Here is a 16553-nt window from a genome sequence, read left to right as displayed (position 1 = left end):
CACTTTCTAGCTCAGAGAAGGTGTGTCAGATAGTCCCACCTTCTGAGATGTTTGGATAAAAACTGGGATATAAATCCAAATAAAAAGCCTGGCAATCAAATATGGATTAGTCTACTCTATTGTCTTCCCCATAGTTACTTATGGTTATAAAAGTTGATGGCATAATATATTACTTGGAATTAAACTAAGTTCAAAAATATTGTTGCTTAACGCATTGTTAGCCACCCTGAGTCTCCGGAGAAGGGCGGCATATAAATCAAATCAAAAAAAAAAAAAAAAGGTCTTTGTTTAGTAACCATTTGCAATTACAACAGTGTTGGACCATAAGTTTACTATCAATCCTTCCACTTACCATCTTTGCATAATGCTATCACAATTTACTTGTTGCTGCTGTGTCTCTCTCCACAGAGACACTGTGGATCTGCCTTTTCTGAGATAGATTTTGGTGTCAAGGCTATTAATCCCTTGATCCCATTATCTGCTTTTTTTTCATCTCTTCCATGAACATGGTCCCTGAATTTTCTTTCTAAATACATGGCTAGGAAGATAAGGGCTATAATAATTATCCCATCAGGTTGGCGTATAATCCGAAATACCTGCATTTGGTTGATGCACTTTAACTGGTCAAAGAGCCAGAACTTTATCTCTGAGACAGAGATTGGAAAGGGGCAACATTTTGGTTCCTTAATATAACAAGACATTTGATTGATTTTTGCTTTAATGGATTGATTTTCCACAGGTCTTGTGAAGGGTATAATTGTGACCATGCCAGAGAGTGCTCTCAATACAACGGTTGGTGCCAACATCACTCTTCCTTGCATGTATAATCTAGCAACTATTCCTGATATGATTCAATGGAATTTTTTCGGCGGTGATCTGAAAACTCCTTCAGTAAGATATTAAGATATTTTATTTCAAACTTGAACTGTTTCTTATTGCCTGACTGCTTTGGATTCCAAATGCTACTCTGAACACAATCTAAAGTTGTTGGGTCCTTGGTGCTCTCTGAACTTGGGTGTTTTGTTATGAAACATTTGCAAGAAAACAACCAAGCTCAGAGAGCACCAAGGACCCCGCAGCTCAATCCCGAGTTACAAATATTATCTTCCGTAGATACACTATAAAGTTATTGTAGCTCATTAGAATGGTCTCCACTGAGTTAGATAAAATCAGATAACTGTTTTTATTTACAAGGAGAGACCAGAGATGTACTTCAGCAGAGAAGTAATGTGACCAAAGCAATCATATTGCCATTATATGATTCTTTAGACTGATCCATTTTAAGCCCAGAGAAGCAATCAATTTTGGATTCTAAAGGCTCTCTTGTTTGCTGTTACACTTAGAATGCTAAAAACTTCAAATTTGGGCGTGCTATCAGATATTCTTCATCAATTAATATCCCTTCACCAGGGCAGAATCTACGATGTACATTATTTATCCCCAGATAGGACTAGCTGAGCTACAAAAACCAGGGAAATATTTGTTCCCTGGTCTTTGGTTCTGAGGACACTTCAGATCTTCTCTGGCTATACTCTACTTCCTAGATCATTGGAGTAAGGGGCCCATTTTTTATTAGTCTATATTTTTGCAGCATACCAGTAAAATTTATTCATTCATTTATTTTTATCCCACCGTTACTATTTTTGGAAATAACTCAAGGTGAACTTATCCAACACACATTTCCAATGGACCTTCCTCTTCTTATGTTTTGTGAGGTGGGTTGGGTTGAGACAGAGTGACCGGTGCAAAGTCACCCAGTTGGCTTTCATGGCTAAAGTGGGACTTGAACTCACAATCTCCCACTTTCTAGCCTGGTGCTTTAACTTAGTATTGACAACTACCTCTTCAAGATGGGTAGAAGTAAAATCGCAGGATAGGAAGCTAAAATAAGCAGCAGTCCTGAGACTGAGACCTCCAATCCTGGAGCCCTGATAATGAATTCCTAACGGTGACTTAAGGACCAAAAAGGCGATAGAATGAAAGTCCCTATTGCTCACATTAAAAAAAAAAGTATGCGTTGTCTTTTTTAAAATCCAAATCACCAACTCATAGACTAGAACATTTCTACTCAAATACAGCCATCAACATGCCTTTATAGGGGTGAAAAATCTACCAGTCATTGTGAAAAGACTGTGTCTATCACAGATACACGGGGAAGATGTAGCGGGATTCACAAGGTAAGAACATGAAAGCTATAATAACAATAAGGTTATTTGGGATTTCTAATGTGCTCCTAATACAGGTAGTCCTCAACTTATGACTGTAATTGAGCTTGGCTATTAAGGTCATGAATCGTAATGGTTCTAAAGAGACCAAGCCAATTTTATGATTTTTTTTCAGTGGTTGTTATGCAAACACTGCAGTTGTTAAGCCAATGGTTCACTGTGGGTTGGTTTTGCTGAAAACCAGAAATAAAGGCTGCTTTTCAGCAAAAACCATCATAAAACACAATTACATAATCCCGAGATGCTGCGAACAGCTGTTTGTTACTGAGTGTTGTGATAAGGTGACCGCAGGGAGGAGAGATGGTCATTGGAATTTTGGAACTGATCATAAATCGAGGACTAACTTCATGTGAGATTCTGAAATTCAGTTCTTTGAAATGATAGTGTTTAACTCACCTGTCCCTCAAAATTTCGCTTCATAAGTCACAACTATTAAAAGGCCTCTTTATTTTTTGTTGGTGACACATAGTAATGGAGGTATCTAAAAACAGTGTATGGTATGCAAAATGTAGATAGAGGTGATTTCTCCACATCTCTTTGAGGGAGATGAGTGGCTCAGAAATGTGAAAAATAAATAAATAAAACAAACGACTTGAGGGCAAGACAAAAAATAATGGATGGAAACTTATCGAAAAGAGAATCCAACCTAAAATTAAGGAGAATTTCCCTTTCAGTGAGAACAATTAATCAGTAGAATGGCTTGCCTCCAGAAGTAGTGGGTGATCCATCACTGGAGGTTTTTAAGAAGAGACTGGACAGCCATTTGTCTCTGGTTTTCTTTCTATATTCACTTTAAGAATTTTCTGTATTAAGATATGAATCCTACTCCAATATTTCTTTGCTTTATCACACGTCTTTACATTTACATTTCCAACACTCATTTGAAATACCTTTATACATTCCTGACAACTTATCTGGAGTTAAATACCAAGGATACATCATCTTATAGAAATTTTCTTTGAAGTTATAGTTTAATGTAAATTTTAAACCTTTATTCCACATATTCTCCCATTGTTCAGGCAGTACATTATATCCAGGGGTGAAATGCTACTGGTTCGCACCAGTTCGGACGAACCGGTAGCAGTGGCGGCGGGTTTGGAGAACCGGTAGCAATGGCAGCATGAGGCTCCGCCCACCTGCCTGGATGTCGTTTACTTCCTGGTTTTAAACAGGAAGTAACCTGTTTTTTACCCTCTGTGCATGCGCAGAAGGCTTTGCGCATGCGCAGAGGATCCAAAATCTCACGTGATGGGCATGTGCACTTCCAAACCAGTAGGGAAGGTAAGTAGATTTCACCCCTGATTATATCCAAAGTTCCTTGCCCACTGAATCATACAGTGCTTTACTTGTTCATTTTCCAGATTTAAATTCAATAACATTTTATAGGCTTTAGCAATAATATGTTCATCACTACCACACAATAGGATTTCCAATTCATTTTTAACAAAATCATTCCTATAGTTTAAGAAACAATGTATTCCATAAGTGAGTTAGCTAATTCACTGAGTTTTATATAAACAAGGATAGGACCACTGCAATCCAGTGTGCAAATTGTGGGCTCCACCAGGGTGCCATGTGAATGGGATGCAAATTGAAATTTGCAATTGAAATCAGCAATATCCATACATGCCTGACTCTGCATGTATACACTCAGTTACGAAAATCAGAATGTATATCCATGACCAATAGTTCCTCATTCAGAATACCCAAATTGTGGAAAATCTCAATTAGTCTGAGCCATGAATTCAACATTTCCATGAAATTACATTATTATTATTTTAGTTCCACTGATTTTTGCCTCTCTCCTTCTGGAGAAAAATCATTGGAAGAATCAAATTTGGGTCTCGTGGCTCAGACTAACTTTCACGCATATGAGCTTTATTTTCTTTCTTTGTTTCTAATGTATGCAGCCAGGTTTGGGGTGTAGCCTGCTTTTGGTCAACCGACATTAAGAAAGACTTTTTTTTTAAATAAATTCCAATGTTTGGAGTGTTTGGTTTAATAAAACACAATCCATCAAATCCGGAAAATACAATGGAATCCCTGAAGATTGATAATGGGAAATTTCCCTAGTAAAAAATGAATTTATCTAAACATCTAAATGTTTAATGTATTTATCTAGGAAAATCAGATTTTTCCCCTAGTCTTGTTTTTTTTATTATTATTATTTGCTATGCTCAGACTCTTCTAGCTATTAATTGCATGACAGCCACTTGTCCAGTGCAAAATTGCTAGGCTATAATCTGTGGGTTGTTAAAAAGCACTGTGGAGTTACTGTCCCCCTTGCAGAGTTGTACCCTGTGTGAATTGTTCCCAGGGAGGATCCGCTTCTTTGCAGTTTACTCATTGAGTAACTCTGTCCAGCATCCATAGTGGAATTAGATCCCCAAGTTCTCTTCTTTTGGGAAAAGGAAAATCATAAAATGAGTTGGAAGGGACCTTGGAGATCATCTAGTCCAACCCACTGCTCAAGCAGGAGACCCTACTCTACTCCATTTCAGACAAGTGGCTGTTCAGTCTCTTCTTAAAAGCCTCCAGTGATGGACCACCTACAAATTCTCAAGACAAGCTGTTCCACTGATTAATTGTTCTGTTAGAAAATTTCTCCTTAGTTCTAGGTTGCTTCTCTCCTTGATTAATTAAACACAGCATCATTTTGCGAATATAATAAATGCATGTGTCTTATTTCTGTGGAGTTGCTTGCAGATTTAAAATAAGAAAACAGAGAATATGACTGATATGGCCAGCCTTTTATTCAGGTTCATCCCCTTTGGCAAAAATAACAGCTATGATCCCCATAGCCAGGATTTTTTTCCTTTACTCTTCTTTGCAGAACCTGTCTAGTTCAGAAATAATTTTTAAATCTCCTTCCATGCATTAGATGAGAGTTCCCCAACATTTCCAGCTTTGCAGATCAGGGGTGGGGGAGAGGGGATTGCTCTGCACGAACAGCCGGCAAGTGTGTGTATGCACATGCAGCTCTGTTTGTGCAAGCGGTGTGCATGCACACCTGCCACTCAGTGGAGTGTGTGCATTTGCGCTCTGTTGTGGCCCGCCGGCAGCCAGCAGAGCTGGCAGCAGAGTCAGACAGTGAGGAGGTTGGGGAGGAACTTGGGCCAGTCCTGGGGGCTGGGAAAAGCTTGGACGAGGACTTTGTGTCGGAGGCAGAGAGGGAGCTAGACAGCAGGGAGGCAGAGGAACAGCTGGAGCCCGTTCCCAGTGTGTGCATGCGCAGAACTGCCAGAAGACAAGAACAACTCAGAAATCAGGGTCACTCGGGAGTAAAGCCACACCTTGGAGGTGATTGGCCCCTCCCATAGGAAACAAAAGAGGAGCAAACAGAGGCTTTTGCAGGAAACAGTTCATTCATTCTGTGACTCTGAGAGGCTCTGTTCCAAGTTTTGCCTTGTTGGAAACAATTTACGTGGCAGCTTGCCAAATGAGATAAGGTGTGTGGAGAAATATTCCTTTGAAAAACTGTTCGGACAAACGTTGCTGATTGAATGAACGTAATTCAGAGTCGTGTAAATAAAAGAGGTTTTGCTAGTAATTCCTACCTCCTGCTTGTTAAGGGAGCCAGAACATGCTCGCCTGCTGCTCGTGCAAGTGAGGATGCGTGTGCATGAACACTCGCTGGCCCTTTCCGCAGCCCAGTTGCAAACCCCTCATGGCCTAGTAGTGTGCTGCAGCCCACAGGCTGGGGATCTCTGCATTAGATGCCAGAGATCTGCTCCGCAGATTTTAATAATTAAGTGAGAGGGATGTAAAGGGTTAAATGTTTTTTCCCCCTGTAAATACTTCATAATTAATCTGGAACTATGTTTTGGACCATAATCCTGCTGATGTATCCCAGGAAGCCCAAGAATATTTCCGCATTAGATGGAATCTAGTTGATCAACTAGTTGATCAGTGATGAATGCAACACCAATGTACAATTATCACATGTGGAATTCTAATATATATATATTACTGTTTTGTGAATTGACTTGGCAATTTATCTTTTTTTACAGGCAGGCTCAAAATCAGGAGGAAAACAAGTAACCTCAATACTTTTTTCTTCCAGCACCAATTTAATGAATGTTAAATTCTGTTTCACAGGTTTATATGTGGCAGCATGGCGTGCCCTATTACTTTGGACAGTTTAAAGGCCGGAGTCGAGTAGCAAACAACACAGGAAATGCAAGCCTCACCATCTTCAACATGCAGACCTCAGACACCGGGACCTATAGGTGTTCGGTTTACAACTTCGAGGACGCTACCGCAAGTGAAGGAGAAAAATCAGTGTCGGTCAGCGTGCTAGGTACTTATTTCACTTTTTCTTCTTGAGTATATTTCTGTGCTTGTCACTTGCTACATTGAATTAAAGATTCGATCATTGGGTTCCACATCAAGCTAAGCCAAAATGTATTTTGCATTCTGTTCTGGCTTAGTGTATTGAATGTAAGAGCTGTGGTTGCGCAGTGGTGAGAATGCTGTAATTCTGCTCACTGCCAGGAGTTTGATCCTGACCGGCTCAAGGTTGACTCAGCCTTCCATCTTTCCAAGGTGGGTAAAATGAGGGGACAGATTGTTGGGGACAATATGCTGACTCTGTAAACTGCTTAGAGAGGGGTGTAAAGAACCATAAAACAGTATAAAAGTCTAAGTGTTAAGTATTCAGTCATTGTCATTGATCAACACTGTTTATGGCTTAGTACAGTGTGTAAACCTGGTTAGCCAACAAGCTATGGCTTAAGATGGTATGTGATCCAGTCTATAAATGTTTACTTGAGCTTCTGGTTAACTATCGGCAAAGTTCATATTTTGCATTGAGGTATCATGTGTGTATATCAGATTTGAACTTGTTTCATTGAGGTTTATTAAACAAACTATGATGTAATGCAACAGGCAAGTCAGTAAAAATAAATATATATATATATTTATTATATATATATATATATATATATATATATATATATATATATATATATGCAGTTGGTTGAGATTTATACATTAAACCATGGCTTAACAAGGAACGGCTTGGTCCAAGGTCTAAATGTAGTCAATGTATACTTCCTGCTCAGGATTCCTCTCAGCTCTCCTGCCATCCAAGGAAGGCATTTGCATTCTTCTTCTAACTCAACATTCCAGAATTATTAAGTCTTTTCTGATCTTGTAGAATTATATATTTTTCTAGAGTAACAGAGTTGTACCTTTTCACAGTTGGCAATTCTGGGAGTTAAAGTCAACATATCTTTAAATTGCCAAATTTGAAAGTTGCTAGTCTCTATTCACCAATGATATATTTAAAACCTCATTTCTGGAGAATTACTAAAGGGTCTAGAATAGCCATCTCACAATTTGGGAAGCAGGTGCCCAATGCATCATGAAGGCACCAGACTAGGAAAGATTCCCTTAGAACAGGAGTCACCAACCTTTTTGGCATCAAGGACCAGTTTCGTGGAAGACAATTTTTTCCATGGACCAGAGAAGGGGAGGACGGGTGCATAATCTAGATCCCACCCATGCTCAGTTTTGCTCCCTGCCGCTCATTTCCAGCTGTGCAGCCCGGTTCCTAACAGACACGGCCCGGTACTGGTCCATGGCCTGGGGGGTTGGGAACCCCTGCCCTAGAATACAAGAATACAACACAATGAAGACAAAGAGAAATATAATTTTGATTTCATTGGTTTGCTTGCTGTTTTGTATTCTAGTTCCTCCTTCGAAGCCTCTCTGCAGTTTTGATTCAAGCCATCATCCTAACATTGAAATTGGCCACTTGGTTACTTTAGCCTGCATTTCGGAAACTGGTCTGCCAAAGCCAGCCTACAAATGGTACAGACTAATCGGAGATAAACCGCAGCCTGTTACTGAGTTATACAGTGAGTAGCTTTCTCCTTCCAGTTCCTGTGTAAAGGCTGAGATGCAACAATTCAGCATCTTTTTGCATCGTGGTGACCAGAATTGGACACAGTATTCCCAGTGTTATCTCCCTGCTTACACTGCATTGTTGAGGCCATATGTGGAATACTACGTCCAATTTTGGTCATCATGATACATCATGACACTCTAGAACTTGTAATTAGGGAACTGGAAGCTAAAAATACAATGAACATTGGCGGGAACCGGGTATGTCTAGTCGAATGAAGAGAAGACATAGGGGGTGTTATGATAGCAATCTTCCAGTATTTAAGGTGTTGTCACAGAGAAGAGGGAGTTAATTTAGTCTACAAAGCACCTGAGGGCAGGACAAGAAGTCACCGGTGGAAGATCTTTAAAGAAAGATCCAAGAATTTTCCTGACAGTGAGAACAATTAATCAGTGGAATGACTTGCTCCAGTGGAGCACTGGAGGTTTTCAAGAAGAGATTGGATAGCCATTTGTCTAAAATGCTCTAGGGCAGTGTTTCTCAACCTTGGCCACCTGAAGATGCGTGGACTTCAACACCCAGAATCCCCCAGCCAGCTCTGCTGGCTGGGGGATTCTGGGAGTTGAAGTCCACGCATCTTCAGGTGACCAAGGTTGAGAAACACTGCTCTAGAGTCTCCTTCCTCTTCAGGAGATTGGATTAGAAGACCTCCAAGGTCCCTTCCAATGCTATTCTTCTACGTTCTATATGGTCTATAAAAGGATGGCAACTCTCGGAACTAGGAATTCCCCCCCAAAAGCTTTAAGGATGAGTGACCTCCTGGCCGACAGTAGGATAATCTGTATCAAAGGCGATCTCATTGATAAACACCATCTATTCTTTTCCTGAGATGCTTAAAAGGAGGAATTTCCATGAAGGGTTGGACTTCAGGGCTGATAAAGTTCTGTCACCAAGTCTGCTTTTTTATATATTCCATCACGGAAGGCATCAGTCCACACAGCTCTTTAGGGCTACCATAGTCATTTGTCCTCCCCAGAACATATTTTCTTGGAAAGTGGACTTTTTTTCAACAGGGGTCATACATGTTGCCTCTCAACATCACCGTGCAATTGTCACTCACCACCTCAGAAATCCCCCTATCCAATGTCCTACATCGATTCCATGCCAATAAAGAAGACTATCTGTAGCTCAGAGTTGAAAGGAGAGGTCCTTGGTGCTCTCTGAGCTTGGCTGTTTTCTTGCAGACATTTCATTACCCAAACTAGGTAACTACCTAGAACTTTGGGTAATGAAACGTCTTCAAGAAAACAACCAAGCTCAGAGAGCACCAAGGACCCCTTGCTACTAAAGTGGTAGATGCTTGGTGCATCATGTTTCTGTGGCAAATGAGCTCCCTGCCAAGCATGAAAGAGATGACCTTGGGCAGTGGTGGGTTTCTACTGGGCGAATCGGTAGTGGCGGTGGCAGGAGGCTCCGCCCACTAGCCCAGAAGTCATCACAGATGCTCTGCGTATGTGCAGAAAGTTCTGTGCATGCGCAGAAGTACCACGCGCGAGCAAAGCGAGTACTCCCAGTTCTGAACCAGTAGCGAAGGTAAGAGGAACCCACTACTGACCTTGAGGAAGGAATGAAAGGGCAAAGAAATGGGGCAGGCAGTAGGGAAGTACTTGGAAAATAGAGATTACACAAGTCCTGAGCTTGAATCAAATACACTTATGTGGTCCTTGACTTAAAAAATTAAAAGCCCAAAAATTTCTGTTGCTATGTGAGACATTTGCTAAGTGAGTTTTGCTCCATTTTAGAACCTTTCTTTCCACAGTTGTTAAGTGAATCATTGCAATTGCTAAGCCATCCCAAACAAATGGGATGTTTTACATGGTTGATAAGTGAATCTGGCTTCCCCAATGAGTTTGGTTGTCAGAAGGTCGCAAAAGGGGATCCCATGACCTTGAGACACTGCAACAGTCATAAATATGAGTCAGTTGACAAGCAGCCAAATTTTGAGCATGTGACCATGGGGAGGCTACAATGGTCGTAAGTGTGAAAAATGGCCATAAGCCACTTTTTTTCCATGTCGTAACTTTGAATGATCACGAAATGAACTGTTGTTAGTTGAGGACTACCAGCATGAGAAAAAATTGCAAAATAATTCCACCTTGTATTTTTTTTGTGCAAGTTGGACAGAGAGAAATTCAGAAAGGCTTTCAAGCTTATATTAATATACTCTACAACAGGGGTGTCAAACTTGCGTCGTCACGGCGTTGTCACGTGATGTATTGGGACTTTTTTCCCTTTCGCTAAACCGGGCGTGGGCGTGGCCAGCACATGACGCATCTGGCCCGTGGGCTGGGAGTTTGACAGCCCTGCTCTACAATAAAGTAGCATTCCTGGAACCTCTACAGTAGGGGTGTCAAACTCGATTTCTTTGAGGGTTACATCCGGGTTGTGTTTGATCTGGGAGGCTGGGTGGGCATGGCCAGGATGGGCATGGCCAGCTCAACATCACTTGTGTTGGGGGCACCTGTTGTGGCCCAGGCAGCGCTGGGGGCATCCTTCTGCAGCCCTCTGCCAGCAAAAATAGAGCTCGGGAGGGCTGCACGCTGGCAGAGACCTGCAGGAGGCTGTCATGACCGAAAACAGAGCTCGGGGGAGCTGCTGAGACAGAGGCAGAGGCACTGCAGGCTGGTCCTTTGCTGTTTCCAGGGTGGCCTCGTGGGCCAGGTCTAAGGGCTGGATGAGGCCCGCGGGCCTTGAGTTTGACACCCCTGCTCTATAGCGTTTGTTCCTTAACTTGGCCCACCTTAAAAGGCTGAAACTTCCCATCTTCCAAAATCATCATCATCATCATCTTTTATTTATTAAACATGAAATTCAGTCAACTGAACGTTTAAGAATGTGTCACAAATACGATTGACAGGTGCTAATGGTTGATACGGGTTGCTGCCAGCATCCTAGGTATCAACCAAGTATCTTTTTAAAATATATGATGTTCTGAGTAGTGCAGCTTTTTGCAGTTCCACTGGTGTTATTGCAGGAAGCTGCAATTTCTTGATGTATTTTATAAAATTCTTGGACATGGTACCAAGTGCCCCAATTACAATGGGTATCACTGTTACATATCAGTATTACGTATGTTACCTAGGTATCAACCAAGTATCTCCTCCTCCTCCTCCTCCTCCTCCTCCTCCTCCTCCTCCTCCTCCTCCTCCTCCTCCTCCTCCTCCTCCTCCTCCTCCTCCTCCTCCTCCTCCTCCTCCTCCTCCTCCTCTTCTTCTTCTTCTTCTTCTTCTTCTTCTTCTTCTTCTTCTTCTTCTTCTTCTTCTTCTTCTTCTTCTTCTTCTTCTTCTTCTTCTTCTTCTTCTTCTTCTTCTTCTTCTTCTTCCTGCTCATTATCTCATTATCCAAGCGACTCTGGGCAAAATCAATGCCAACACTAGCTAGGTACAAGATGTGTGCTTAACAACTTGACTTTCCTCCCGTCTTCCTTTTCAGATCCTTACTCAGGACGCCTGGTTCTAGGCAACCTGTCCCAGTTTGAAGAAGGCTATTACCAGTGTACAGCTATCAACTCTCTTGGGAACAGCTCCTGTCAAATCGACCTCACTACAAAACGTTGAGTTTTGTCTTTTCTGCTCAATTTAATTTAATTTCCAATGTTTTAATATTATTTCTTGTTTAAACAAGCCCTTTATAGTTAAAAACTCAAGCATCCCATTCTTGAAGATGTTAGGGAACCAATGTTAGATCTCCTTGAAATTTAACAGAACTGGAATAAACTGGATTAAAGCATTTCCTTTTGGGCGAGATCCAACCTAGAAATAAGGAGAAATTTCCTGGCAGGCAAGAACAATTAATCAGTGGAATGGTTTCCCTTCAGAAGTTGTGGGTGCTCCATTACTGGAGGTTTTCAAGAAAAGACTGGTCGGTCTTTTGATCAGAGTGGTTAGTATCTCTGGTCATGCCGAACGGGTTGGACTAGAAGACCTCCATGGTCCCTTCCAATCCTATTATCAGGAGTTTTTCATCCTGTTGTGTTGCCCAAGGCAGAATGGCCAAGTTTGCACATAACACACCAATGAGACAAACAGACAATATGTATAAATCTTGCCAAGATGGATTAATCGCCTTTCCTATTATGTCGTCCACTCAGAAGTGTGAACTAGCTGCTTCACACCTTTGCCAAGGCGTTTCTTGTATAAACGACAGGAGTTTCTCTCTCCCTGCAGATTCAGAAAGTGGCATTATTGTGGGAGCATTAATTGCGGCAATTCTAGCTGCTGCCTTGATTTGTATCGTCGGTTGGATTCTAATCTCCAGAGAGAAGAAGAAGAGGAGAAAAGAGAAACCTATAGCCAAGGAAATGCAGTAAGTTTGTAGAGAGATTTTTTTGGAACAATGCTTCCCTCTTCTCTGAAATTTGTCCAAAACCAGGTTGGCTCATGGTTTTAATTCAGAGTTTGTTGGAACAAGAGTTTAGCAAGTAAGTCACAAGTATATTTTTCTCAGCAGAGTGGCTGAGTTCCCATGTCAGGCTGTCAATGATGGGCCTAGAATAGAGTTGTAGAATCAGCCTCAAGTGGCTTCATACATCACTGGCTTCATATGAGCTGTGGTGGCGCAGTGGTTAGAGTGCAGTACTGCAGGCTACTTCTGCTACCTGCCGGCTGCCTGTAATTTGGCAGTTCAAATCTCACCAGGCTCAAGGTTGACTCAGCCTTCCATCCTTTCGAGGTGGGTAAAACGAGGACCCAGATTGTTGGGGGCCATAGGCTGACTTTATAAACCACTTAGAGAGGGCTGTAAAGCACTGTAAAGCAGTATATAAGTCTAAGTGCTAGTGCTATTGCTATCACAGTAAGCTACGATCCTAGTGGACTAACCATAGTAGCTGGTTCACCTTAAGCGCTAAACCAAATCCGACTTCAAAGCGTTCTTGTGGGGAAAATAGGAGGAGAATGAAATATTAGGTATGTTCACCACCTTGAGTTATTTATACAATAAAAGATAGGATAAAAAAAATCAAAGAAAACCTTCCCAATTCCCAATAAGTAGCAAAGGATGTAATTCCAGGCTAAGAATTGTAATTTATATGGACACATAAGGAACCAAGTTGAATTTATGAGTAACCAGACAAATTGGTGGATTATTAAATTAATGGAAGATCAATAAAGAGAGATCCAACCTAGAACTAAGAAATTTCCTGACAGCGAGAACAATTAATCGTTGGAACGACTTGCTTCCAGAAGTTGTGGGTGCTCCATCACTGCTGTCTTTTAAGAAGAGACTGGACAGCCTTTTGTTTGGGATGATATAAGTGTCCTGACATGAGTAGGGGTTGGACTAGATGTCCTCCAAGATCCCTTCCAGCTCTATTATTCAATGTTTTATGTCAGAAGCTAAGTAGGGTTAGACTGTTCATTCCTTCATGGGGGATTGTCTAGGCTATTGGGCTAGTTGACTAGAGCTTTCAAGAAGACCACCTCAATAACATTGCCAAATAAACTGCATGTAGGCTGAGAGTGAAACTTGAGGGCATATAAAAGTATAGAAATATAACCAAGTTGGATTAGCCTAAAAGGGTCACTGTAACCTTCTCCAACTTGGTACCTCTTTCTGCCCTGGACTTCAACTATCAGCATTGTGCCAGATACCCAGGAATGATGGAGTTGAAATCTAAGACCTTGAATTGGGAAAGATTACCCCCACTGAGGTTTTTCATAAAAGAGTTGTTAGAACTCCTACAACATGCTGCATCAAGAAAAATGCATGCTTGTCTAAACTTTTCAATTGTCTAATATCTCTGTGTCTGTGAGAGGAGATTCACTTCCAAGAGGCCACGGAGGGAGGGGCGAGGTAAAAGGCTACAACCCTTCAAGGAGGCAATGGCTGATTTGGGGCATTTATCATTCCCCTCCAGTAATAACATCACCCTGTTCTTGGTCCTGCAGGACTGTAACTGGTTTTTTGGAACCAACATGTCCACGTTGGCAATTGAAGCGTGCCTTTAGCCCACGTGGAAATTTTAAGAAGGGGAAGAGAGAGAAAAAGAAAAAGGGGAGGGGGAGGGGGGAGAAGAGGAGAGGAGAGGAGAGGAAGAAAGGAAGAAGGAAGGAAGGAACAGATGAGAAGGAAGGAAGGAAATGGAAAGAAAGGGATAAACAGGAAGGAAGGAAAGAAGGAAAATGGAAGTAGGGAGGAAGATGGAAAGACAGAAAGGATAAACAGATGAGAGAGGGAAAGGAAGGAAATGGAAGGAAGGAGAAATAAAAAGATAAATACTGTATTATCCATACAGTATTGTAGTATTATTATTCATCCTTCTTACCTTCTTTACTCTTATCGGTATTATTATGATTACCATTATTCTGTTGCTTTGCATATACACTGAGAGCTTCTGCGCCTGAAACAAATTTCTTGTGTGTCTAATCACACCTGGCCAAATAAAGTCTGTTGAGCCTGGATAGCTCAACAGACTAAAAGCCTGTTATTAACATTCAGCTGTCTGCAATTATTGCAAGTTCAAATCTCCCCAGGCTCAAGGTTGACTCAGCCTTCCATCCTTTCTAAGGTAGGTAAATTGAGGACCCAGTTTGTGGGGGCAATAAGCTGACTTTGTATAAATATACAAAAGTATGAAGGCTATTGCTTAACACATTGTAAGCCGCCCTGAGTCTCTGGAGAAGGGCGGCATATAAATCTAATTAAAAAAAAAAAATTAATTCAATTCAATTCACCTTTGTTTCTTGTTTTTTTTTTCTTGTTTTTTTTTTGCAGGCCTATGGCTGCAAAGGCGGAATACGCTGCGGTGCCCAGCCAAGCCAGCGTTCCCATGGCTGCCGTCCCACCAAACAAGGATCCTAATGAGACCGGAGAACATGCTAGCCCGGGAGAAGCCCAAGTTGCCATATTGCCTGAAAATGAGACGCAGGAAATGGGCCATCAACCAGTTTCCTAAAACCAGCAGTTGCCATTGGGGGAACCCCAAAAAGCAGCCCATCTAATCATGAATTTGTACATTGATCCCACATCAGTGTCTTCCAAATAATGTCACGCTAGCATTTACTGTATTTTTCAGAGTATAAGACGTACCTTTCTCCCCCCTAAAAGGGGGTGAAAATTTAGGTGTGTCTTATACACTGAATGTAGCCCTGCCCACCGACTGGCCCCCACTCTTTGGCTTCTGCCTCCCAGCAGTTTACCTCCTTACAAGCAAACAGCAAGAAGAAACAGCTCCTTTCAGCTTCAGCATAGCCTAATTAGCACAAGTTGATTGGATCGGCCTCCCGACTCTCAGCTGATTTGCTCTCAGCTGTTTTGCGCAGGGCTCTGCTGTTTGCTGCAAGGAGGTAAATTGCTGGGAGCAGATTTTTTTTTCCTTGTGCTAATCAAGCTATGCTGAAAACAAAAATGAAAGTAAAGCAGGCTGTTTGCTGTTAAGAGGCAAAATTGCTCAGAGGCAGAGGCAGATTTCTTTTTCTTCTTTTCCTCACCAAAAAAGGTAGGTGTGTCTTATACTCTGAAAAATATGGTACATCTAGCCATCTGAGATCAATTTCTCCAGCCTTCTGTCCATTTCACATGAGCCCATAATCTGACCAGATTCGCACCTCACCGAGATTATCTAAAACTATGATTTATTGGATAAACCACAGCAGCTGGGTACCTCAATCACAGAGGAACACGCAGCCCTGGGACTGGCTAGTGCCCTGAAAGTCCTCCCTTCGCCTTTTAATTCATTTTAATAACTGTTGCCTATTAAATTCCTACCCTTCTTTTAAATTTTTAACTTTTATATATACCGTTTTTATATTTTAACATTTTCACGTGCAAAGTCCCTCTTTGCAGATTCCTGAAAATGTGAAAAATAAAGTACAGGTAATCTTTCATTTACAGTATGATCAGTCACTTAGCTGCTCTTTGAAGTTAAGACAGAACCCCAAAACGCTACTTATGATTCAGATTCTAAGTTCTGGGGTCTCCTCACAGTCAAGTGACTGCATTTTGGGCCCTTGACAAGCAGCTTGTATTTAACAGCTGCTATACAAGTTTTAACAGGGACGCGGTGGCTCAGTGGCTAAGATGCTGAGCTTGTTGATCGAAAGTTCGGCAGTTCAGCAGTTCGAATCCCTAGTGCCGCTTTGAAACGGAGATGAGCACCACCCCCCTAGAGTTGGGAACGACTAGCACATACGTGCAAGGGAAACCTTTACCTTTACCTTTTACACAAGTTTTAAAATTGGGTGCAATCGTATGGTGACCCATTTTATGACTGTCGCAATTTACCACCAAAACTGCAGGCTCAATTACAGTGTTGTACTGGTCTAATCCAACTGGCCAGTCACATACTGGTAATTTAACCCAACAAATAGTGGTACAAATAGTTTAATTTAGAGTTCAGTTGGTTGTGCGAACACCCCCCAAAATGGTATGACTTTACCAAACTGCAGACAAATTGTTTGAATGCAACCACTTATTAAGCA

General features: G+C 41.6%; 1 protein-coding gene across 1 annotated transcript; it reads left to right on the top strand.

Annotated features, from left to right (window-relative positions):
* Positions 1 to 765: 765 nt before the first annotated feature.
* Positions 766 to 15234, top strand: VSIG1 (V-set and immunoglobulin domain containing 1). Its single transcript, XM_070952024.1, has 6 exons — positions 766 to 891; positions 6324 to 6525; positions 7919 to 8086; positions 11566 to 11685; positions 12300 to 12438; positions 14848 to 15234. The coding sequence occupies exons 1-6, from the start codon at positions 766 to 768 to the stop codon at positions 15026 to 15028; spliced, it is 936 nt and encodes a 311-aa protein (XP_070808125.1). The 3' UTR covers positions 15029 to 15234.
* The last annotated feature ends 1319 nt before the right edge of the window (positions 15235 to 16553 follow it).

Source organism: Pituophis catenifer, unplaced genomic scaffold, assembly GCF_029215685.1.
Source record: "Pituophis catenifer annectens isolate HBS135680 unplaced genomic scaffold, rPitCat1.0.hap2 SCAF_11, whole genome shotgun sequence".
In the NCBI taxonomy this organism is placed as follows: domain Eukaryota; kingdom Metazoa; phylum Chordata; class Lepidosauria; order Squamata; family Colubridae; genus Pituophis; species Pituophis catenifer.
Note: the sequence above shows the minus strand (reverse complement) of the source record. Positions and strands in the feature narration are given on the sequence as shown.